This window comes from Gymnoscopelus braueri, assembly GCF_963280865.1.
Source record: "Gymnoscopelus braueri genome assembly, chromosome: 7".
In the NCBI taxonomy this organism is placed as follows: Eukaryota; Metazoa; Chordata; class Actinopteri; order Myctophiformes; family Myctophidae; genus Gymnoscopelus; species Gymnoscopelus braueri.
Genome location: NC_137608.1, coordinates 20046623 through 20070782, shown reverse-complemented (window position 1 = coordinate 20070782; position 24160 = coordinate 20046623). Strand labels below are relative to the sequence as shown.

Here is a 24160-nt window from a genome sequence, read left to right as displayed (position 1 = left end):
ATGAATGTAATAGCAAAGGCTTCCGATGCAAACCTGTTGCGCTGTGTGGGAGTTCATAATTTTGGTAACGGTGAGTGACAAGCCTGTGGGTTGTAACTGATTTCTGACACATCCTGTATGAGACATTCCTCTCCCTATGTATCATCACTGACACTCTGCAATACAGCTGTCTGAGCACCTACAGTAGGTGCATCATAAATACTTAACGAAACCACTTTATAGAACCAGAACCGGGGATTCTGTTGGCTTGTACAACAGCGCTGGTGCTACAGTATGGATGGAAAGAAAGAACAAACAATATATGAGAAATTAGTAAATAACTCCTTCTGTTATTCAAATGAAAGGATTTTTTTTTTTTATATATATAAAGGCTTATTAGAGGTTAAACTGGCTGTTCAAATGGCGTGGCTGTATAAATGAATGTTTGGCCCTCCCAGAACCCCAGAAGAATCATATATCTGTGTGGGAAAAGTATACACTATCACATGAAATTAATATTCCATGCAAATCATATTTATCATCAAAAAGGCATCATAAAGGCAGACTGCAAATATTAGCATCCGGAGTCTACCGTAGCTAACCCTGCCTGTCCCTGAGTACATGGTTTGCACATGAACCTACATTAATTAACAGATTGCTACTGTCACTGTGTGACTGTTTCTAAAAGCGACTGGCACAGATAAACTGTGAACTAACTGCACAGAAATATTCTTAGTGCTAATTTAACTGAAGGTAGAAATTGACCTGTTTTTAAAAGAATTACATGGACGAGCTGAGAATTGAGGGTTGAGGATTTTTCTGTGTGCGTTGTGAGTTCATCATGAGTTTAAATTATTCAAAGCTCAAAGTCTTTTTAAACCATTCCTTTGCCTGGTGGAATTTCCTATTGAATTTATTTATTTATTTTATATTTAAGGACATTTCTCATTAGTTCCCCCAACATGAAACAGCACCCACAATGCTCTTTGGGGGAAATGAATCCATAGCGTCCATACATTTCATGCTAGCTCCAGTCACAGAGGGAATTGTTAATTAGTCCCAGGTGAACACTGGGGGCGTTGCTGTCCTCTGGCAGACCCGGTGTAGCTGTGCCTGGTACATTTATATCACCAGACATCGTTGGATGGATGTAGATGGTTACCCTGCAACTATCGATTCAAACACTAAATCTACTGTACCGTACAAATGACAAACAGCAGCAGCCTGCCAAAGGTAGACCTAAACAAGTGTAAAATAGTGCTCAGGGAGAGCTCACAGGAGGGGCTGCTAAAGTCAAAACCACGTTGGGGGAATGCCAAGGCACTCTCCTTCCCTCATCAAAAATTAAAATGACTTCATTAAGGCAGCACCAACAAGTACCTGAATATATTTTTGGCACACTGATACATACAGTATGGCTTACAATATAAGTACATATCTGCCTGACCAAATTCCATGACATTTCCATAACCTTTCTGTGGCATGCAATGCTGTTGACAATTCTTAAGTGTTCATCTGTCACTGTGTTCATAAACAGCTGAACAGCTTTGAATATCAAATATGTTACATTTGACCAACTAAAATGGTAGACTAATCTCAACAAGACTTTTATTTGTTAAATGTTACCTCTGAATATTGCAATGCATCAGCCATCCCTTCCAGTGGTGTGTGAAATAATAAGAAGAGAGCCTTCAACAAACTATTATGATCATTAAGTAATTACTCAGCAATGTAATATTTGTTTGTGGTTTGCAACTAAATCCACTGAATATTAATTGAAAGGACAATACTGTTATTTTTGCATGTTTAACGCATTGACTACAAATCAAGTATACTTTACATCACTGACTACAATTCAAGTATACTTTACATTACTGGCCACACTTTTCCACACTAGACCACATTTTGGAATAGTTGCTATGTCTTTCCCTTTTGTTCTTCTTTTTTATAATGGATATATCTGGCTAATACTCATGTCACCAGGAAGAAGTCAATGTACATTTGAATATTGAATTTCATTCATAAAACCTTTCTCCGGGGACAATCTTTATCTCGACATTTCAAACCAATCAACTGCATTTCAACTTCATTTAGCAAGATAATGTAACTTTGACAAACAATGAAGGCAACATAAGTTCACTGTGCTGTACCTATTTCAAGCAAGTGTCAAGCCTCTGCAAGGTGATTTAAATGTATCTGCTGTAATGTAAAATGTACATGATTCATAGTCAATGGGCTAAACATGCCAAAGAAAATTAAATAAAGAAATGTGTATGGTCCTTTAACCACAATAGCGTTCCTATTCTGAGGCAAATATTTGGCAAAAATAGCAGTTCTACAAGCTTGCGATGCGTTGTGAGCTTGTACTGTAGATCAGCTATTTTCGAGATTTGTTGAGGGGAAAAAGGAGGGGGCTTAGTATAGAGCATTGGGGGACTCCGAGTTTGAGTGGTTAAATTAACAATTTATCTTAGTTTGTGTTTTCTAATTTAATTACTGTAATCCCTAACACATAATGATTACTCTCAACCCTGGTAGTCTATGGTGTAAAACCCACAGGAAAGTGTAAAGACCACATTAAAGTGTAAATACCAGCAGAGATAACTCGTATACAGCATGAAACAGACTCAGGGAGGTTTCGATGGAATGATGGGTAGTGAGCGTCGTATGGGATTAGTCGTTACCACTTGACAGCAAGATTGCTTTATTCATCTGCCTTTCTGCTTCCTTGCTCTCAAGGCTACTGCCATAGTTGAAATATACAGGCAGCTCTGAGGTCTGGTAATAGTGTGGGAGAGGGAGAGAGGAGCCGAGCAGAGGCACTTTTTTTCTCTTTTACTACAACTCACACTCACTCACATTGTGCGTTCAAGAATCACGCACCATCACACATTCACTCCTACATCTTTCTAGAAGGCCACTTTGTGTTGTTCCTGCTTTGGTATTATTAAAAGGATCCCTGGCTAATAAGCCACATTTGCCTTAATACATTATAATTGTCCTCTATAACTGAATGTAAAATTAAAAACACCTTAAATATTTGATTTATTTTATCTTTCACTCAATGGGGGCACTGCCAGTCGCAAGTTGATGATGTCATTTGTCCATGTGTGGTCTAGCCTATGGAATTTATGGAATGTATGTGAAAATATGAAACAATTAACATGGACAAATTACATCATCAACTTTAAACAGGCATTGCCCCTCTTGAGTAAAAGATGAACTGATTCTAAAATAAATACAATATTTAAGGTGTTTTACGTAACAGATGAACTGATTCTAAAATAAATAAAATATTTAAGGTGTTTTACAATTTTTATTTTAGTTATAGAGGGCAATTATCATGTATTAAGGCATATTTGGCTTATTAGCCAGGGATTTCCTTTAGAGAAAATGACAATGCCAAACCAGTGGTTGAAATAAAAGTACTGGTACACAGTACAATACTCAGTGTTAATTGAACTCTGATCGGTTACATTCGTACAGTCTCAGACAAATTTACACTGAAGATTTGCTGTGTACTGTGAGCTTTGATATTCATATATTATGATTCACATGCAGTACGCCTAATTCCTACTTTCTTACACATATGATTTTGGGCCTGCGCCTTCTAAACGGATTCAAGTTTCAGGCATGATAAATAAACCTTCAGGTGCTTGTACTAAGCCGCACTAATACCCCATTCCAAAAGAAAACGTAGGTGTAGACTGCAATGCTGGAAAATGCTCTCCCACGATGATGGAATGTTGTAGCCAATCCCCATATCTTAGATATGCTGCTCCATGTTTCCCTCCCCATATCCCCAGTTCTGTTCTGTTGTGTGTCTCTGTGTGATAGCAGCTACCTCAGAGAAATGTGTTCATAATGAACTGACTCACACTCGTTTTCACCCTGCCTTCTGTCCTCCCGCTGGGCGTGTGCTCAGTGTCGGGCCAAGCTCATGTCGGTAATGTGGCAGATTACACCTGCCACTTGTTCCGCTCGCTCTTATGCGGAGCCTTCAGTGGATGTAATCCAAGGATTTGACATAATGCAGGACTTGTGTGAGCCTGCATAACTGTACACCCCCCCCCCCAACACGCACACGCGCACAGCCGCACACACACACACACACACACACACACACACACACACACAGATTTTCAGGCCATGAAAAGGCCTGAAACTCTGATGTAAAGGCTGCATAGTGGCCTAAATATCTTAATTAAAAAATTCCCAAATAGAACATTTGATCAAATATAAGATTTCAAATCGTTTTCAAGATTTTGCACTTAATAACAAAATATTGGTGAAGACATTGGTAATTGGTGGTTTAGAACTCTTAAATCGGGATGGACATCGGACCCAAATATCTGGCAGTGGTCAGGCTCTAAAATATTCACAGTCAATGTTGCTCTCTCACTCTGTCCCACAGATTGCCTTTTTGTGACTGATTATTTCACCCGTACGCCTCGTAAGCTGAACGCTTTCAACTCCTTCGCCAGTGTGGAACTGTTCCACTTCAATGTGCCTGATGACACCATGATGGCCGTATGGAACCTCATCACCTTCAAGGAGCAAGGGGGCACTTTTGGAGACAGCTGCCCAGACCGCAATGTGACTGTGTAAGTGCGTGCGTGTGTGCGTGTGTGCGCGTGTGTGCGTGCGTGCGTGCGTGAGTGTGAAACAACCTTAAATCAAAATAAGCCAGGTGTTACTGTTGTTAATTAAGAGTCACAAAGGTGTTTTCGAGGTGGGCTGTAAATCCACTAATGGCCTCCAAAAAAAGCATTTTTTTCACAAAGCTTTTGAAGTACCATTAACTTACTAATTAATCTCTTTAGATCGTACACACAGAATTTGGTCGATAAGAATGTCTAGTTTCAGCTGAAGTGTTGCTTGAATCAATAGCTGCATTTTATCTCACATGTCCATTTGTATAATTTCTTATTTGTAATGTTTGTGATGAAAGCACATGTAGCTGATCTGGACACCTCAGACTCCCTGTGCTCTTGTGAAAAATGTGGGCATAATTAGATAAACAGGTTATAATAATGATTGATACATATTTATTGATATGTTACCATGCATGATGATATTGTAGTTACTTGCCCGCCGGTGTCGTACAGCGAAAATAGCTGATCTACAGTACAAGTTCACAACACGTCACGCTGCGATGTGTTGTGAGCTTGTAGATCAGCTATTTTCAGTGTGCAATATGGTGCACAACCAAGTAGAAATGAGGCATTAACACTTAGATCCTTATTGAATTGTTGATTGTCAATAACCACAGTGTAGACCCACTTTATCTTGATTCTCCGTACATAGCCCTGTTTACCAGATCGGATGTGTGTGTGCTCTACTTTTCTGAATATCCTTCCAGCAATACCTTAGCTTTCTGTGAGACAGGTTTTTCTTTTGCCATAGCTCAATTGATTCCATACCAATTACTGTGAAGCAGCCATAAGCCCCAGTAACAGGGAATTGAAACAGCGCTTTGTCTCTGTGATTCATAGGTACTTCAGGTCTGGGGCACCGCCTGTCATCAATCCCCTCTACACACATTTTCCCCGGGACACAGTCATCCCAGGGTCATTTGCTGTCACTCTGACCTGGACACTTCCAAACCGTACCACAGGGGCGTTCAATGTGACCAGCCCGCTGCCTGGGGACTGGTTCTTGGCAGCCCATTTGCCTAAGGACGAAGGGAAGATCTCAGTCAAGGTGAACTTAATCAGTTTTCCCAATTTTCTTTTGGCGAATATAGGATCCGGTAGTTTAATACAATCTTACGATATCCCTTTCATATGATACCAAAAGATACTTGGAAAAAAGTAATCTAACCATCTTGTAGATGTTAACGACTTTCAAAGTGCCGTCTATTCTGGGCATGTCATTGGAGATGACTCTTCTAATAAGAAAAAGTCTTTTTTTTAATTTAATAATCGTAAAACGTTTCAAAAATAGCAGATCTACAAGCTCACAAGGCATCGCTATTCCTCTTACAACGAAGTATATAGGTCTTAAGCACGGCTAAAACCTGCAGCGTGGCATCATCCATTTCTTCCTCATCATATTTACCTTGCAGCGCGCGCGAGCACACACACACACACACACACACACACACACACACACACACACACACACACACACACACACACACACACACACACACACACACACACACAACACACAAACACACAAACACACACACACAACACCTGCATAATTGTTGAACCAAATTTATCACTGCTGTAGTGTTGGGCCGTGCTTCCCTGGAGGCTGCCGCTTACTGCAGCACAGTTCAAGAGTGCATCTGCAATGATTCCCAAACGCTGTCAAGAGTACAATATCATTCATATGCGTGTTGGCATAATGTCTTTGCAAAGCCATAATGTCCGTCAACATTAACTACTTTAAACCTGCCATCATGCATGTCATTATAGTAGAAAGTTCTAAAAAAATTACCTACCCCCAGGTCAATTCCAGGTCAGCGGGGAATGTTTTTGATTGATTGATTGATTGAATACTTTATTAAAACATTTCACAATACAAATCATCATCAATACCAGGAGCAATAAAAGGTATATTTACAGACTCTCTGTAAATATACTCTCTAGAAGACGTATCTAGGTCCTGTTGCAATTTGCAGACAGGTGCTCTTTTAGGGTAGGTTTGAATCAGGATGGGGGGTCGAATGTTGAATAAGACATAGGCGATACCTCCTTCAGGTAACTATTATTGACTGTTCAAAATTTCTGAAATTTAGTTCACAACACATGAGCTTGTAGATTGGCTGTTTTTGCCGATCGGCTATTTTCGCAACTTGTCATACGACAAAATAATATATAGCTCAAGAAGTTGTTAACTACAAAGGAATGACTTCATACTGGATGGGGTTGAGATTGAATAGACACATTTGGTACGTCTGAACTGTAGAAAGGGATGTGAGGATGGGGTTATTCTTATGGGGTGAGGGGCAGATCATTCTCTATGACTTTACAGTTAACCTTATCTTCACTAGCTGAGCTGTCTGAGATCACTTTACAGTGAAACACTCACAACACCACTGCCAGTGAGGTAATGTCTTTGCTGTCTGTCTGTCTGTCTGTCTGTCTGTCTGTCTGTCTGTCTGTCTGTCTGTCTGTCTGTCTGTCTGTCTGTCTGTCTGTCTGTCTGTCTGTCTGTCTGTCTGTCTGTCTGTCTGTCTGTCTGTCTGTCTGTCTGTCTGTTTGTCTGTCTGTCTGTCTGTCTGTCTGTCTGTCTGTTGCACAAAACGTGGTGCAAAGGTTGGCCCTGGGCCTGATTAACATTTCACGCCGAATGGCCAAAATGCACATTATGTCTATAACACACCATTAACTGGGTCACATGCATCATGAAGTTATACTGGCGACGAGGAGAGAGCGGGCCAGAAGCACCGCAACACCTCAGAGACAAACGTGGTGCAGGCCTTTGTTTCGGGGGTTGTTGGTTTTTTTTCTCTCCGTCTCTAATCCATCATTTTGCGAAGATCTAACCTGTTTTATGATCTACATGGAAACACAACATGATGTTCAGGCCACACCCGCCGGCCTGGCTGACAGGGTGTAATAAATCAGCGGGTCACGCGGCTAGCACCTCCTGTTCAGATGACGTGACGCTGGATTGAAGGGAGCATGGAGGCCTGTGATCAGTCGCTATGAACGCTGGAGCTCATTTGACACTCCACCGTGTCCTTTTTGCTGGGGATTACCTAAGTGTTAATAGATATCGTGGCTGTCGGGTCCAAAACCGTTACTTTTCAGTAAACCCAGAACCTGTGCTCCAGTGGATCCAATGTAGTTATTAGTCACAAGCTCTAGCTAATACTTTTCATTGGTTATATATTTATAAAAGCCACAGTCAGATTTAACCGCTTTTACTTCAAATTTTTTTTCTTCGAAAATACCATACAAGCTCACAGTGAGCTTGTAGATTGGCTATTCTCGCTACTTTTGCACGACACTTTTGTACAATAAAGTAGTAGGGCATTCATTTATGAAAAAAAACTAACTTAAAGTTGAAACATGGAGATACGGTTTCTGCCCGACAGCAACGATATGAAACCCTAGGCTGATTCTGTATTGTAGTTTGTTTTTCAGTTCAGGTTAAAAACTACAGCAGATTAAAAACTTGGCAGGCTAATCCAGCTGCAGCTAATCAATTTAATAATTGGTGTGTTAAATGTAAATATGTCCAGACTAGAGCCATGGGGGTGCCAATGGGCAAGCAGAGACAATAGTGAACAGTATTGACAACGCATAATTGGCATACCTAAATGTAACACACCCATTATTGATTTGATTATAGCTGCAGCTGTGTTCCTTACATCACAGCGTACTATAAGGTCAGCAACCTGCCATGGGTTAACCCTTCTGTAGTTTTTAACCTCAACTAGAAAACAAACTACAAAATCAGTGCAGGGTTTCATCACCCTTTAACTCTGAGAGAGTACAAAAGTAAAAATGCACTCGTAAAGGTCCGTTTAGATTAATGCATCAATTAACATGAGGATTATTATTTTTAACATACCGGCCAGCCTCCTGATTCATACTCAATCTGTTCTTCTCCATCCTCCAGTATAATGGATTTCCATTTGACATCACTGTAAAGGCAGCGTGAATGCCACACTGGGAAATAGGGCAAGATGGACAGAGGGAAGTGTTCAATATCTGATGATGACCTACTGTACTACTTTCACAACTATCGTTCTCTCTTCCCTTTAGGGTCTATATGAAGAGTGCCAGTATCTATTCCAGCCTCAGCTCATTGTCCAGAGGCTTATCGGGATTTCAGTGCTGTATCCTGGATACTTTATCGATCAGATGATCCCCCACCATAACAGATCTGCACTTTATAAGTGAGTCTTATTATGGTTTAAAGCCTGCATGGTTGAACACTTAATGTATATGTAACCTAAAGTGAAGAATAGAGGTCGGGATATCGAGTTGTTTTCTGCAGAGCTTACCTAATCACACCATATCTCACACTTGTATACGAAGATGTGTGTAATAGCAGAGCATGCAATGCCATTATTATCGGTTAAGTTTCTTCGGTGTGATACATGCTGATTGCTGAGTGTGTTTTCACTGCATGGCACCTTGGGGTGTGTGTGTGTGTGTGTGTGTGTGTGTGTGTGTGTGTGTGTGTGTGTGTGTGTGTGTGTGTGTGTGTGTGTGTGTGTGTGTGTGTGTGTGTGTGTGTGTGTGTGTGTGTGTGCACGCGCGCGTGCGCGTGCGTGCGTGCGTGCGTGCGTGCATGCCCACGGCTAATCTCGCAAACCACTGGACCGATCAGGGTCAAATATTTTGTGCATGGCCAAGAAAGTAAATCCCTGAACATTTTTCACTTTCTTTAGTGTAGACAGGCAGGAAATGTGCATGGTGAGACAGTAAGGGAGTGACATGCAGCAAATGTTCTGGGGAGCCAGGAGTCGAACCAACGACTCGCTGTCAGGCATTAGAGCCCATGTGGTACGCTCCCTAACCACTTGGCTGTCAGGTCAATCATTTCACATATTATCGGTTAAGTTTCTTCGGTGTGATACATGCTGATTGCTGAGTGTGTTTTCACTGCATGGCACCTTGGGGTGTGTGTGTGTGTGTGTGTGTGTGTGTGTGTGTGTGTGTGTGTGTGTGTGTGTGTGTGTGTGTGTGTGTGTGTGTGTGTGTGTGTGCGTGCGTGTGTGTGTGTGCGTGTGCGCGTGCGTGTGCGTGTGCGCGTGCGTGTGCGTGTGCGCGTGCGCGTGCGTGTGCGTGTGCGTGTGTGTGCGAGTGTGTGTCACTCCACATTTGTCAAAGATTGACGTCATCAATATGACATCATAGAAATGACCTCAGTGATCCACAGGGAAGCCACGCCTTTATTAGACACCGTCTTGTTTTTCTACGATTTTTGCCAGACCCAAGGGGTCGGGCTTACATGAGGCTTTGTATCTGTTTTCTCCATACATGGGCATGGTCACTTTATCCCCCGGCCCCAGCCAAAAGAGTCTGTCCCCCTTTCGTCCCCTTTCGTCACGAACTATTCATGACATCATTATTATGTCACAAAAATGATAAAATGATTTATGCTTTTCAGTTATAAAGTGGTTCGTAGGTGTGTTACATACTAGGACTTCATTCTGGGTCTGGCAGAACCAGGTCTCCTGGTCTTGTTCTCCACTCTGTGACATTTACACATTTTTCTTTCCATATTTTATATCCCCATTAAAATAGGCGATGTCCAAGTTGGCATTCATTGCATGGGTTTGTGAGCAATACTGTAGGAGTTTCTACTGTACTGTTCATCAGAATCAGAATCACCTTTATTTGTCACATCACAGGTTTACACTTACAGGTGTAAAGAAGGGGGGGGGAATTATATTTCTTTTTTTTTCATGGGCGCTCCAACATTTTAGTATTCCGTGGGAATAGAGAGGACAGAGGTAGAGTGAGAGCCAAGGGAAAGAGATAGAAACAGGTTAAATAAAACAAATATATACATAATATATACAGTGCAGGTGATAGCAGGTATGCTGTTTTTAGAACATTAACACCCATAATGCAGGTGTGTGCATGACATGCTGCCATGAGGCTGGGTTAAGTAGCAGCATTGCTCAGTGTTCTTAAGGTGCTGTTTCAAAGACCAGTGCGTGCAGCATGGAAAGGAAAAACCTCATATTTCACATGATTAAAAACCACCTCCAACAATCCAACATACAGTAGGGGACAAAACCAAGTATTTCAGCCCGGTATTCATGCCTTGTTCAACAGTCTGACAGAGTCTGGGTAGAGACTGTGTTTTCTCTCATTTATTTGAAGCTAAATAAAGGGAGACATCTATTACAACATATAATTCAGCATGGAAATGTTATTCATTAAACTTCCACTATACCTTGTGCAGACATTGGTGCTTGTAATGAAAATGGAAAAATTCTGATTTGCTATTGCACTCCATTTAATGTATCCACACACATAAGTGAGAGCATGCAGTAAGACTGGGTACAAATACAATATGCTTCGTACTGATTTTCTACTGTTTCTAATGTTAATCACCCTGTAACTCAACCACTTTGCAGCTGCTTTTAGCCTTAGATGCATTTTCAATGCAAAAGCATGGATTATTCAAGGCATCCGCTAATTTAATTCCTGGAGATTCTTTGAACGATTTAAGCATTCATATGGTGCGAAAACTCTTCTGCTTGCAGAGGTGTGACTGAGTGGCCCTGTAGTTGCAGAGACAGGTGTGAAAGTTCAGACAGTGCATCATACATGAGTCCAGCGGCCATTATCACCTCAAGACAATAGCCACACATAAGCCTTCACCTCGGAGTCGGACGCCACATTATCACATGAAAAAGGCTATTTGAAGTCTACATTCTTGCTGCCCCCAGCCCCTCCTCCTGCGCATCAGATACGCTTCCTCGGATGGTTACTGGACGGTATACGATTTTCTTCAAATGTTCTTGGACAGCCTAGTAGTGTAACACGGTGGAACACACTGTCACTGATATGAAGCCTTAGAAGATTGTTGATATATTGACAAGGAATGCACACAGTCCATCCTTACTAGCAAAGCCTTGTGTTACAGAATGATTAACAACTATTTAAATGTTTCATAATAATATGAAATAAGCTATATTCAATTGAGCATATTATAATTAATAATTAATGAATTACTCCTGATGACAAGATCATAATTAATTGGTTGGAGACCTAACTTGACCTTTGTTGTAAAAACTGACCTTCATACATGTACAGTAAAAGGTTTTTGTAGGTGAAATGGCCCAAAGAATAAACATCAGCAAACACGACTAAAAGCCCCACTAGTGGCCCCTAGAGGTTATGCTGCTCCTAACACCCCAGGTACAGTAGTAGCTTCGGTATCTTGTTCTTGTTTTGGGACAAGTGTTGTACAGACAATTAAGCGTCATGGCAATCTGCCAGTTAGATTTGGAGATATCTTGTGTGCAAATGGGAATTCTGGCCAATGGGTGGTGCTATAGGAAAGGCCATGGGGTCACCAAAAGCAGTAAGGTTCATCCTTCCAAGAGCTTATACTGTAGGTGCACAGCAAATTCCTTTGTAATGCAGCCACAGTTTTCATGATATGTTGTTTGTGGCTTAAGCGATGATGGACAGACTGATTGACTCGCATTACAGAACACAGATTGGCTATTTCAAGAAGGTTGAATACAAGTTGTGTCCTATTATTATTCGCACACACATTATATGCATACAGTGTACTGCAGTATTATTCACATTATCATCATCATTATCTAGTAGTAAAACAATTATTGACTGTGTGTGTGTGTGTGTGTGTGTGTGTGTGTGTGTGTGTGTGTGTGTGTGTGTGTGTGTGTGTGTGTGTGTGTGTGTGTGTGTGTGTGTGTGTGTGTGTGTGTGTGTGTGTGTGTGTGTGCGCGTACATGCACGTGCGTGCGTCTTGTCAGAGTGTACATCCCCAGTTACGTTTCTAAGGTGAAGGTACAACTGGTGAACTGCAGCACCCGTAATAAGAGCAGCAGTGAGAGTTGTCCAGTGGTGTTGAAGATAAGAGCGCGGGCGCCACCAGTGCATAACTCAAGTGCACTCGACTGCAGGGAGTGGAGCCCCTGTGAACTAGACACACTCCTCCCGGCCTGGCAGCAGTGGTACTACATCCTAGTGGAGAGATACCTGAGCAACTCTGATGTCTACTTTCGCATCGGCGTTCAGGTCAAAGGTGAGAGACAGTCACACAGGGAAGTGTACTGAATGGCTATCATGATGTCTTCATGCTCTGGGAGTTTGTTTTCAGGTGGATTGCGCTCAACTGGTGAATGATTCCTCTCACCAGTGACTGTGAAACGAGTGTAGATAGAGAGATATGGTCTGTCTGACTGACTGTCAAACATCAGTTTGAAAAGAGAAAGGTTTGATATCAGACTTGCACGCTGACTGGCTTGCTTTCCATTTATATGTCACATTTCTCAAGATAATATATCGCCGCTGTCAAGGCAGAAGCCTTGTATCTCCATATTTCATCTTTTTATGCTTTTTCATAAATGTATACTTTGTCGTATGGCAGTGTTGAGCAAAAGTAGGGATAATAGCCGAAAGTGCTTAAATCTGTCTCTGGGTTTTATGATTATTAACAATTATTAACAAGAGCTTGTGACTAAATTATATCTACATTTGAACACAAGTTCAATATCAAGCATCTGTCATTTCCATCCACAAAATAAGATAAAATTGTTGCGGCTACAAATTTGCATGGGCACGCGCAGAAAATAACACATTTTCCAGTGTAATTTGTCCGCATTGCAAAGTGTTCTCATCCTCCTCACAACTGCAACATGCATACATGACATGCTGGTACGTTTTACAAACCATGTTTGACAGGAAAGAGAGAGAGAGAGAGAGAGAGAGGGAAACAGAGGCAGACAGAGGGGATCATAAAATACCTCGTTCAGGAGGACGAGATTGGAGCCAGAGGCGAGGCGAGGCGAGGCATGTCTGATTGCAAAGAGGCCAGTGATACAAGGCTTGAGTGCTACATGCTGGCTTTAACTTGTGGGGAGCAGAGATATGCTTTGTGCTCAGCCCACGGGGACGGCTCGCAAAGCTGCGGGAAGTCGACATCCATGTAGCAATCCCCGTCCCGCCGCTCCGCGCTGTACGCTGTGCACTCAGTCGCCATGGCAACGCAGATACTAATTATTCACACTCTCTTTACCATTGCATGCCTGCCCTATTTCACTTGACCTTTTGTGGATTTGCTCTTAAATTGAAGGATGCCTCAAGTTGGGGGGGAAGTACTATTAGCCGGAGTCCTCTCCTTCCCGTGGTTTCTGGCTTATTATCTTCTCCGCCGGAAATGGGCACACGCTTCCATTCAGTCTACTTTGCAAATTTCATGGTGCTGGCTGGAGTGCTAGATACATACAGGGGATTAGAAAGTGTAGCGTTATCATTATAAATACTATATTTCTCTGAAGATAAATAATAAATCAAAGAGCACAAGAACACTTCGGTAGAGGTTTGGGCTGTGTAGTTACCATGATGTAGCTAGTCCAATTGGCGAGATCAGCAAATAGCTCACAACACACTGTAGATTGTAGATCGGCTAGTTTCGCAGAATGTTTGCCCCAGAATAGGGACACTAGGGTTTATGTTATAAAGACAACCGCAGTTGTTTGAAGCAAAATCAAACCAGTTCTAAGTATGTCTTTATATGTCTTCGTATATGGTACAGTAAAAATACTCATTTATAGTGCACAATTATCTACACACAGAAAAACACACATACAGAAAAAACAAAATGGTATTCCGGTGAAACAGTCTTACAATAATTATGTTTCAATTTAAGGTCTTTATGTGGAGACCAGTTTATTTTAGGAACACTATAGCTGCCCTTACCACAAACTCTCTAAATACAAAAACTCTAAATACTTGAAACAGGTTGTGAGACTGAGACAGCACTAAGCTATGGCAGCAAAGACTTTGAAATGCTGCGGCAAAAGATAATATTTATTATTTCTGTGTATCTTTGCCTCATTAAAAATCAAGTATAGAGCACAGAAACTTGGTGTTTTCATTATGAAAGCACGCCGAAGGGGATTATTCCAAACATTTGCAAAAGACTTGTTCACTTACCATGCATAATGCAAGCAAATATCATGTTATTTTGTGTTTGCCCATGATGAGATAATAATGATTATCGTCAGATACTGTAGGTTTACATATTATGTGCTTTTGCAACAAATTGTTAATGCACCAAAATCTCCTTCGTAGCTCTATTATAAACATTGGTTTGTCATAATTGGAATTATTGTGTACATTTCCGTATTCTTCCCCTCTGTCTAGATTGCTCCAAGCCCAATCTGTCCAAGGAAGCCGCCATATCACCCAGTTCGTCTTTGAACATGCCCCAGTCGTTTGGAACCGCAATGGGTTTCTCCTTGTCTGAGACACTGGCTGTGGCGGACCTGCCCGGCCTCTCACACAATGTCAGCCACCTGCACACCTCAGAGGAGAGCATCATCTACCTGGCCCCCACTGCCGACACCAACAAGTGTTGGCCCATCCGTCCAACCCTGCGCAACGAGCTGGACACTTTTTCCGTGCATTTCTACGTCTTCTTTGGACCCAACATATCCATTCCACCCGACAGGGCGGCGGTGTTCGCTATCAATCTAATGCCCGTGTTGGACAGCGGAGGGGTCCTCAACATGGAGCTTAAACTCAACTTGGTGAGTCGTGGCATCAAAGCTTACGGCACTTTGTTGCTGTGCAATCTGAAGCCTGATTTATACTTTTTTGTACGGCGGTGTCACGCGGTTTGATTGATCAAGTTCAAGAAACGTCTCTCTTCTTTATGGCAATTTTCTGAGCTGTCATTGAAAACGGCATTTGGAATGCAGCTGTGGGTGCTCAGCAGGGAGCCTAGTAGACGTTACAGACCTACACAGCAAGTTTTACAGCTCCTAATAGACAGCAATTGAGGGAGAAGAGGTAGCATGAAAATAAAAGGACCAAACTTTGATTGTTGATTATGCAATTAGTTTACCATTTTGTTGGGAAATACAGTTGACTCCATTCACTGCAATGCATTCTGTGACTGTATAGCAGTGTATACTGTAGGATCAATGGGATAGATTCTTCAGAGAGTGTCCTGCTGTATCGGGGTGCAATGTTCCGATAGTGTGACAAGCACAACAAGCAGTCAACCTACAGTATGCTATGTTATTTAACAAGGCTGCAGACTGGTGGGGAGATGGCAGCTGGGGCTCCTTCTTTGTTTCACATCAAGCTGTCCTTGCAAGAGGAAATGCATATAGAGCTCTCTGCTGCAATAATAGTTTGCTGCGAATGCATTTCAAGTTGAGTTATCATTTTACTCTCTTTTAGTACTTGATGGCTCAAAGTTTTGTCAGAGTCAGGCCAACGCTGCTTGTGTACTGTAATTCATCCTGCACTCTAGGACAGCACTGCAGCTATATGCTTGTTTGTGTGACAGCTGTTTTATGACAGGATGACATCCATTGTGTGTACACAGCATTGGTTTTTTAATTCAAACAGAACCTGGACTTCCACATTGGGGAAAAAAAAGAAAGAAATCTCTGTGTCTAAGCAGCAGCAGCAAAGGAGAAGCTTGCCAAATCTGCTTTTGTCTCATATTTGGCACCATGAGGTGGGTTGAAGAATAGTCATAGATTTGACTCCTTTTAGTGTCTGTGTCCTGTTTCATAGCGCTACTGATTTGATTAATACTTTTTTGTATCAATTAGTAAGCCATTGAGCTGTTGATGTTGTGATTCAGGCCACACTAGTCAATGGTAGCGCCATTGTTTTGACATCATGATGTGTCCTGTCTGTCTCAGTCCTTTTCAGGAAGGAAATCAATCAATGTAATAGTTCATGAGCAGAACACCTAATGTTATTATTCAAGGTTTATTGAGCCACAGTGCTTTTGTTGCTGGAGATGAAGCACTCTGTTGAACTGGAGTCAGTGATTTTGACTCAGTGGAGGGATTTCTGGTTTGCGATGGTGTGCATTACCTTGAACATTACTGTGTGTCATGTGCCTTTGTGCTACATATTAAATTGGGTCAAAACAAATGGTGTAAAAGCCTGCCTTAGAAATAATGTTTTACAAAGCACAGTAATTAAAAGTTTTTATGTTTTGCTACTGTAGCTCCTTCAAGCGTTTTTAGTCTAGGCGTACAGATGGCATTGGAACACCCTCACCTGCCTACGGCTGTATTGCAGCTCTTCGGGGGCAGGCTAACAAAGACCTGAACGTGTTTTAAAAACATAGTAAAAACTTAGAATCAGTTCTAACAATAACAGTGCAGAGGCGCTGAAGCATGCTGTGGCACAGTGATGTGACATTTCCTGGTTCGACCCTAGAATGTGAGCAAAGAGGGGACACCAGTTGAGACTCCTAATGATGTCAGTTCCTCACAGTGACTTGGACAATTTTGTCTTTGCCTTGTTCTTTTGTCAACACCATTTGCTCTCGGGCATGAAGCCTGTATATGCACCTCGTGCTTACAATTAAGTTCCCATAATCTTTGAACCGATTTCAATGTTTCGATGTTTTGCAATGAAGTCAAAGCAGGAGGCTTTCATTTTTAATGTGTTCCACTGTGATTATTTATAATCTCTGAAACAATTTAGTAATGCCTCTTGACTGGTGAAATTCCTGTAAATTTTGTTCAAAAAAAAGAAGAAGAAAAAATCTGGATCGGAGTGAATTCAATCTGGTGTTCCTTCACCTTTGACCAAGCTAGAGTATATTTCAGTTTGTGAATAATTTGCCCTGGTGGTCCATTGCTGCAGCTTTTAGCATTGTTAAACATAAATTATAGTACCAAAAACATTTTTCAGGAGAAGTTTATGCAAATGTTACATCCCACTACTGTTCCAACTTCCAAGTGGACTGCTTGATCCAGTGTGCACTAAATGGAGATAGATTTACAGGTAGGCAGGTACTAGGTAGATAGGTAGATAGGTAGGTAGGTAGGTAGGTAGGTAGGTAGGTAGGTAGGTAGGTAGGTAGGTAGGTAGGTAGGTAGGTGGGTGGGTGGGTAGGTAGGTAGGTAGGTAGGTAGGTAGGTAGGTAGGTAGGTAGGTAGGTAGGTAGGTAGGTAGGTAGGTAGGTAGGTAGGTAGGTAGGTAGGTAGGTAGGAAGGAAGGAAGGAAGGAAGGTAGGTAGATAGGCCAGCACTGTAGATAGATAGATAGAAGATATTGTAGATAGATATTGTAGATAGATATTGTAGATAGATATTGTAGATAGATAGATAGATAGATAGATAGATAGATAGATAGATAGATTGACAGATTGCAATTTCTTCAATGCGGGTTACCAAAATGTAATTCGCAGACACGCTTTAGACCTACACTACAGTAACTTCTACAGAGGCTCATAATGTTGTGATTCATTTATTGAAAGGGCGGAGGAAATAAGGTGTTAAGGCATCAATATGCATGCGTGTGTGTGATATAGATGTATAGAATATAGGCCACAGACAAATGCAATCTGACATGCTGTTCCCTGCTTCTGCCATTTTAAAAGATGCAGCAGTGCAGTTTGGTATTTGGCACAAAGGGAGGGGGAGGGAGAGGGAAGACAAGTGCAGGACAATAGCGCCCACATCTATGACATCATTCTGTACAGAAAGTATGGGGTGACATCAGAAAAAGCAATGTGTGATTTGATCCACTAGATGGTGCATTGTGTGGATTTCTCCAAATATACAAGAAGTTGCGATAGGGCAATATTGTCAGGATTTGAAGCAAGAATACTTTGTCATTCACGCTGATAGTGATATGTTGTCAGCAGAATAACCATTGAAACGCTGGGCAAGCAGATAGCACAGCCCTTCACGCCGCGTTTCTTGCTTGTGTGAGAGAAAAAATGTGTACACATAATTTTCATTACTAGACTGCCAAACTTCATAATTTCATTCTTTTTACAGTCTGTCTGTACGTGTTCCATTTTCTCTACTGTGGCCTTGCAAACGGAATTTCTCTTGGAACAATCAATGTCACTGTATCGCGTAGCTTGCAAATTCCATGGCAATTTGTGTGACAATTGCTTCTTTTAAATGCCGTGGAGTGGCAGCTAGCTTGGTGGCAATTTAGCTGTTAAATGAATCCCATATACGCTAAAGTTATAAACATGAACGCTCTGCTGCACCCAATCCTTGCCTTCTGAGAGTGTGACTGAATAATTCGAATGTGGATGGATTGCTGAATTTACTAACTGTCAAGTTGCTAGTTGCTGGTGCTAGAGTGATCTTAGAGGTTTTATAAATATTTTGTGCCTGCACTGTCTGCAGTACTCCTTTTACGTGACTGACACTTCATATCATCGATTTTACCAACCAAGTTCCACAGGCACATTCCAATTTACCTAATGTAATCCCTAGCCTTTCTTCTTTCTTAACCACTTGAACCCTAGCATCCCTATTCTGGGGCTAACATTTTGGAAAAAAACAGCCAATCTACAAGTTCACAACGCGTCACGTGGCGACGCGTTGTAAGCTTGTAGATCTGCAATTTTGAAAACAAAAACACTACTGCTGCCACCTCAGATAGACAGAGGGAAAGCCGTTGCAGTTGATGGTAGAAGTTTTAAAGCTCACTATATCTCACAGTTGAAGGGATTTAAGGACCTATGAGGGAAATGCCGCCTAGATAAGTGTCGCCACGCAAGCATCATGCATGAAGGCTGGATGGATGTTTGATGTTGACTTGTGCATTTCCTCTTGCAGTCTACAGTCAAAGGAGCCAATGTCACAGTGTTTGGCTGCCTGAACCACGGGATGCCTCTGTTCCTACGTGATAATTCTTCACTGAAGTGTGAATCAGGTATGTCAAACTTGAGGCAGCCACAGTCTTGTTACACCAATGCAGAATAACAAAAGGGGGGGGTGGGGTGCGGGGAGCAATAATGGAGTCTGTATTAGAGTTATAAATGTGAGGTTTTCTTTTTCTTATTACAAATGTTGTTATCGGGTACTTTAGGTGTGGCTTTTCCTTAGCCTTTTCTAACACTGCTTTTATTGCTTTTTTATTATTACGTTTTATTATTTTTATTATTACTTTTATGTTTTTGTTTCACGGCACATAAAGTGATTCAATACCTAAGAACCGTGGTCTACTGTAAGTACATTATTTCATAAGATTAAAGGAGCATTTATAGCAACATGACATCTCTTTTTATCTTCCATTAACTGCTAGAACTCAGCAACTGGCAGTGTTCCAATTACATAATTGACTTTTATGGGAAAACTACATATTTACACATCAGTACATTATACCAAATTGCTTCATCCAGAAATGAGTGTGAAATCATTCCCTGAAATTATTGCATGACATGGAGGATGCTTGGTGGTTGTTTATGTATGTTGTTTTCATGCATTTGCATTTCGGACACTGTAGTAATAAGAACTGTGCTCTCTCTTTCAGAGTCAGGGGCCGGTTTCCTCCTCTCGGTGAACGCCTCCTCCAACATCACCAAGCTGAGAATTCCTTACCCACAAACGGGCACATGGTACCTCAGCCTGCGCTCTCTTTGTGCCAAAGAACATGGGTGAGCTAGAGCTGCAATGCCAATGTTGATTCTGGCGTAGCAATGTTGATTCCTAATCCTAATGCTCACATTTGGCGTCTGGAGACCTCCGGGACTCTTGTTATAGCATCATTTAGAAAATGTGATTTGATTTGATTCCATTTCAAGGTCCTTGAGATGTCTGTTTTGACATCTCAAGACCTTGAAATGGAATCAAATCAAATCATTCACATTTTTCAGTGGATATATTTGTGTTTATACTTCACTTACTAGATTCTTTAAATCGTCTGGTATTAGGAATCGATACAACCTCCGTAATAAAGCATTCATGTCCACTATTTCAGAGGTGCATCCTTTTGCATTCTGTCTGTTCCCTTTCTATCTTCCTTGAGAATATATTATTAGCTTTTGTGGCTACAACATGGGAATTGCATACTTCTTTTATGTAGACTTTGACTTTCTTTTAAAAAGAAAGATTGTTCATGTCTTTCATGTCAGACTTTCAACAAAATAAGTCATATGAAGGTGTCAAAATTAAGTTTTAACTGAGATATATGCTTTTAGTTCTGCATGTGGTTTATGGAGGGCTAAACCTGCCATATCTAAAAGCCCTTAAATGAACTGAAGAAAATGTGAATAGGATTAAACCACGTGAATCCGCCCTCGTCGTTTGGGACTTTTAATTGAATCTGTATAACAGATGGTGTGAGACAGGGCTTCATCCTCACATGAGAGAGTTAAAGCCTGATTATACTTTATTGCGCGCCTGCAGTTTTGCACCAAAAATAGCAGATCTACAAGCTCACAAGCGTTGCATCGGTGCACAACCAAGTATAAATCAGGCATTACAGAGGTCTGGAAAGCATGTGGCAGATGTTCCCATTTCTCACATCTTAACCATGTCTTTGATTCCTACTGCTTTACACATGCTAATATCAAGACTTGTTAGTCAAAAAGGGAAGACAGTCTTTTTGTATTGCAATTAAAATGACTGACATCATTACTCAAAAAAGGAAAAAAAAGAGCAGATGTATCACTTAAAGTTTGCGATCTGAGACAAAATAATTATAACTCACACATACAGCAGGCTAACTCAAAGAGTTTCATTTTTTGTGTGGATATAGGCATAGAAGCTAATACTGTATATGGTCGTGGAATGCAAAATATGGTTACTTTTCAGGTAATGGAAGAAATTACCTGTGTTCCAATGGATACAATATAGCTATTATTTAGTCACAAGCTGTTGTTTTTTCATTGGTTTAATATTTATAAAACCAACAGGACAGAACAGAATGTTTCTAGAATAACAAAAATAGTACATTTACAAGCTCACAACGTATTGCAATCTTGTAGATTGGCACTTTCCAATACTTTTGTGTGTGTGTGTGTGTGTGTGTGTGTGTGTGTGTGTGTGTGTGTGTGCGTGTGCGTGTGTGTGCGTGTGCGTGTGCGTGTGTGTGTGTGTGTGTGTGTGTGTGTGTGTGTGTGTGACAGGCTGTTAGAGGTTGTTCTTTGTTCAGCTACGTTCATCACAAAATTCATGCTGAGTATGGTTCTGCTCCACCTAATCCATTCTAATGCCCACCAAAAGTAAAAAATAAGCTTGCTTCTGATTTGTGACCATTATTTATAGTTCAGAATTTGCCTGGAACTGAAATACTTTGAGAGCTCCTTGTCCTATGCTTATGTATGCTACTAATCTCTGTACATGTAATAAAGTTGCGTGCTGTACATGCTCCAGTAGAACACCTCACAATTTCCTCCCCGTGTGATGTTCCCAGATTTGAGGCCTGCACCAATGTTACAGCCGAGGTCTACCTGCGCTCCTACCTGACTCCATGCATCAACGACTGCGGGACGTATGGCCAATGCAAGCTTCTACGCACCAACAACTACCTTTATGCTGCCTGTGAATGTAAAGCAGGTGAGAAAAGCCATTTACAATGTATAGTGATTTAAAGTAAAACACAAACTGAGTGTTTTCTCTCACTTGGTCTATTGGTGATTGATTATATGATTTTTAAAAATACTTTGTATCCATTTACAGTGTGTCTAGCATGCGAGCTAGGCTGCGTGATGGTGACTTTATTGACCTGTGAACGTTCCTGTAGAAACGTCCAGTCTTCATGTGACCACATCAAGTTGTCAAAGAAGTGACTGACACCTGGCTTATATCATATCCAGACATGTCAGCCATCTGAGAAAGAGACTTTGTCTGTTCTCGTAGGAAGAGAGTAACACCTCTGCTGACATTTTGTCATTCACCGGAGCATGTGGTGATTACATTGGGGGATCCGAGCTCATAATAAATAAAAGGAATGCTGTATAAATGTACCATAGGGATACAAACCATGTGGGGCATGCACTGAATTCATATCAGAATGTAGTCTAAGTACTGTCCACTCCTGGTCTTGCCACCATACTGTTACACAAAAGCACCAATTCACTTATGAGACGGCTTACTTGAGAAAGCTGCTTACTGATCAAACAAAAACACAATTTGGAAGACTTAAGTGGCAAATTAAGTGCATGAATATGTTGCCCATTCCATACTTTTAATGTATTTATTGGGTAGTATATAATAGACAGGGACAGGCAGATGGGCAGACAGCTGACATTTGCCAGATTTAGACATTGTGAGTCCATTATGTGCTCCGCAGACCGCTGAGTCAGGGAGTGCTGTTATTATCTTCCATATAAATCTTTGTGATAAGACCATAAAGCATGTCCTTAATTATGTTCCCGCTTTCAATAAAAGATGAGCTTATGAAACCAAACAAACCCATGTCCTCAGAGGGTTTAGGGGGAAAAAAATCCTCCCTTTGATCTGCCTTTATTAAATCCACTTTGTTGTCAGTCTGATTTCATTGTCATATTTAGGGATGGGGGTTGGTTGGCCAGATTTATCTGTTGTAATCATGTGTCTGTGCATAACAACGGTCTCTGCCTCGGGACAAACTCTTGGACAATGGACATAGCCTGACATGAAACTCTCCACTCACCAGTGGACCACAAAAGTTTAATACACTGTCTTTTCCAATGTGCTATTTGATCTTATTTGATCAAGGGGATGTGCCATATGTGGCGTTTCCCTAGCGCAGCAGCTCATATTTTTATAATGTTGGTATCCATGATTTCTTATCCACTTAAACCCTCTATTCTCAGCAAAACAGGCTTGAGTTACGACTGTACTTGGACAGCCTTTTCCCATCTACACCAAATTTCTTTGCCAAAAAAACAGCCGCTCAACAGTAAAAGCGCACAACACGCGTGAGCTTGTAGATCGTCTATTTTTGCCGATTGTTCCCCAAAGAATAGGCATTCTGGGGTTCAAGTGGTTAACATAATATTCGTGATAACATCAAAGGCTGTATTTCAAAAGCAATATTCTCCACCCACACCTCCACCCACAACCTCCCTCCCAAGGAGGGAGGTTGTCAATTTAGCTAGGAGAGTTCCATTAATACCCAGGGGTTTGCTGTGCACATGTCAAATGTCTTGATGGATCATTCTCCTGTCTAGATGACAAGATGTCTTTCTTTATTACCTTCTCAAGTTTTTGGACCAACACTGAACATTATATTGTTGTATCTTTTATGTAAATACTGTGCACATTAACCCATTAAAACGCATCTGTGTAACCACTTTAACCAGTATTGTATACTTATTCAAAAATAGCAGATATACAAGCTCATAGCGCGGCACTCGGTGCCGTGCTATGAGCTTGTATATCTGCTATTTTTGAAAAATCGCGGAAAAAAATATTTGAGTTACAAATGTTCGCTTGAAAAATATTCAAAGATTTGCACAAATGTTCATGATTTTTTTTTTTAAATGCAGATCTACAAGCTCATAGTGCCGCGCTATGAGCTTGTATATCTGCTATTTTTGAATAGCCAAAGTATAAGATAATGGTTAAAGTGGTTAAAATCTAAAATGACAGATGCTTTCCTGGTCTTAATGGGTTAAAATCCCCAGTGTTCATTCATCAATTTGTAACTGATATATACGGTGTGTGCGTGTGTGTGTGTGTGTGTGTGTGTGTGTGTGTGTGTGTGTGATGTGCGTGTGCGTGCGCGTGTGTGTGTGTGTGACAGGCTGGGATGGCTGGGGATGCACAGACAACTCGGAGGCC

General features: G+C 41.2%; 2 protein-coding genes across 2 annotated transcripts in view; both read left to right on the top strand.

The window, feature by feature from the left end:
* On the top strand, window positions 1-8792 carry LOC308088936 (post-GPI attachment to proteins factor 6-like; the record flags this gene model as incomplete). Its single annotated transcript, XM_080433518.1, has 4 exons — window positions 1-70; window positions 4394-4583; window positions 5475-5682; window positions 8706-8792. Coding segments are annotated over 4 exons (555 nt in total), but the record flags the coding sequence as incomplete, so codon positions are not given.
* Window positions 8793-8804: 12 nt separating this feature from the next.
* Window positions 8805-24160, top strand: part of tmem8b (transmembrane protein 8B) — a gene marked incomplete at its 5' end in the record, with an annotated part of 29964 nt that continues 14608 nt past the window's right edge. Inside the window, 7 exons of the mRNA XM_080432959.1 lie at window positions 8805-8839; window positions 12413-12684; window positions 14808-15193; window positions 19226-19322; window positions 19923-20046; window positions 21807-21949; window positions 24123-24160. The exon at window positions 24123-24160 is cut by the window's right edge and continues 141 nt beyond it. Coding sequence (XP_080289085.1) covers window positions 8805-8839; window positions 12413-12684; window positions 14808-15193; window positions 19226-19322; window positions 19923-20046; window positions 21807-21949; window positions 24123-24160 — 1095 coding nt within the window. The remainder of the gene's footprint in view (window positions 8840-12412; window positions 12685-14807; window positions 15194-19225; window positions 19323-19922; window positions 20047-21806; window positions 21950-24122) is intronic.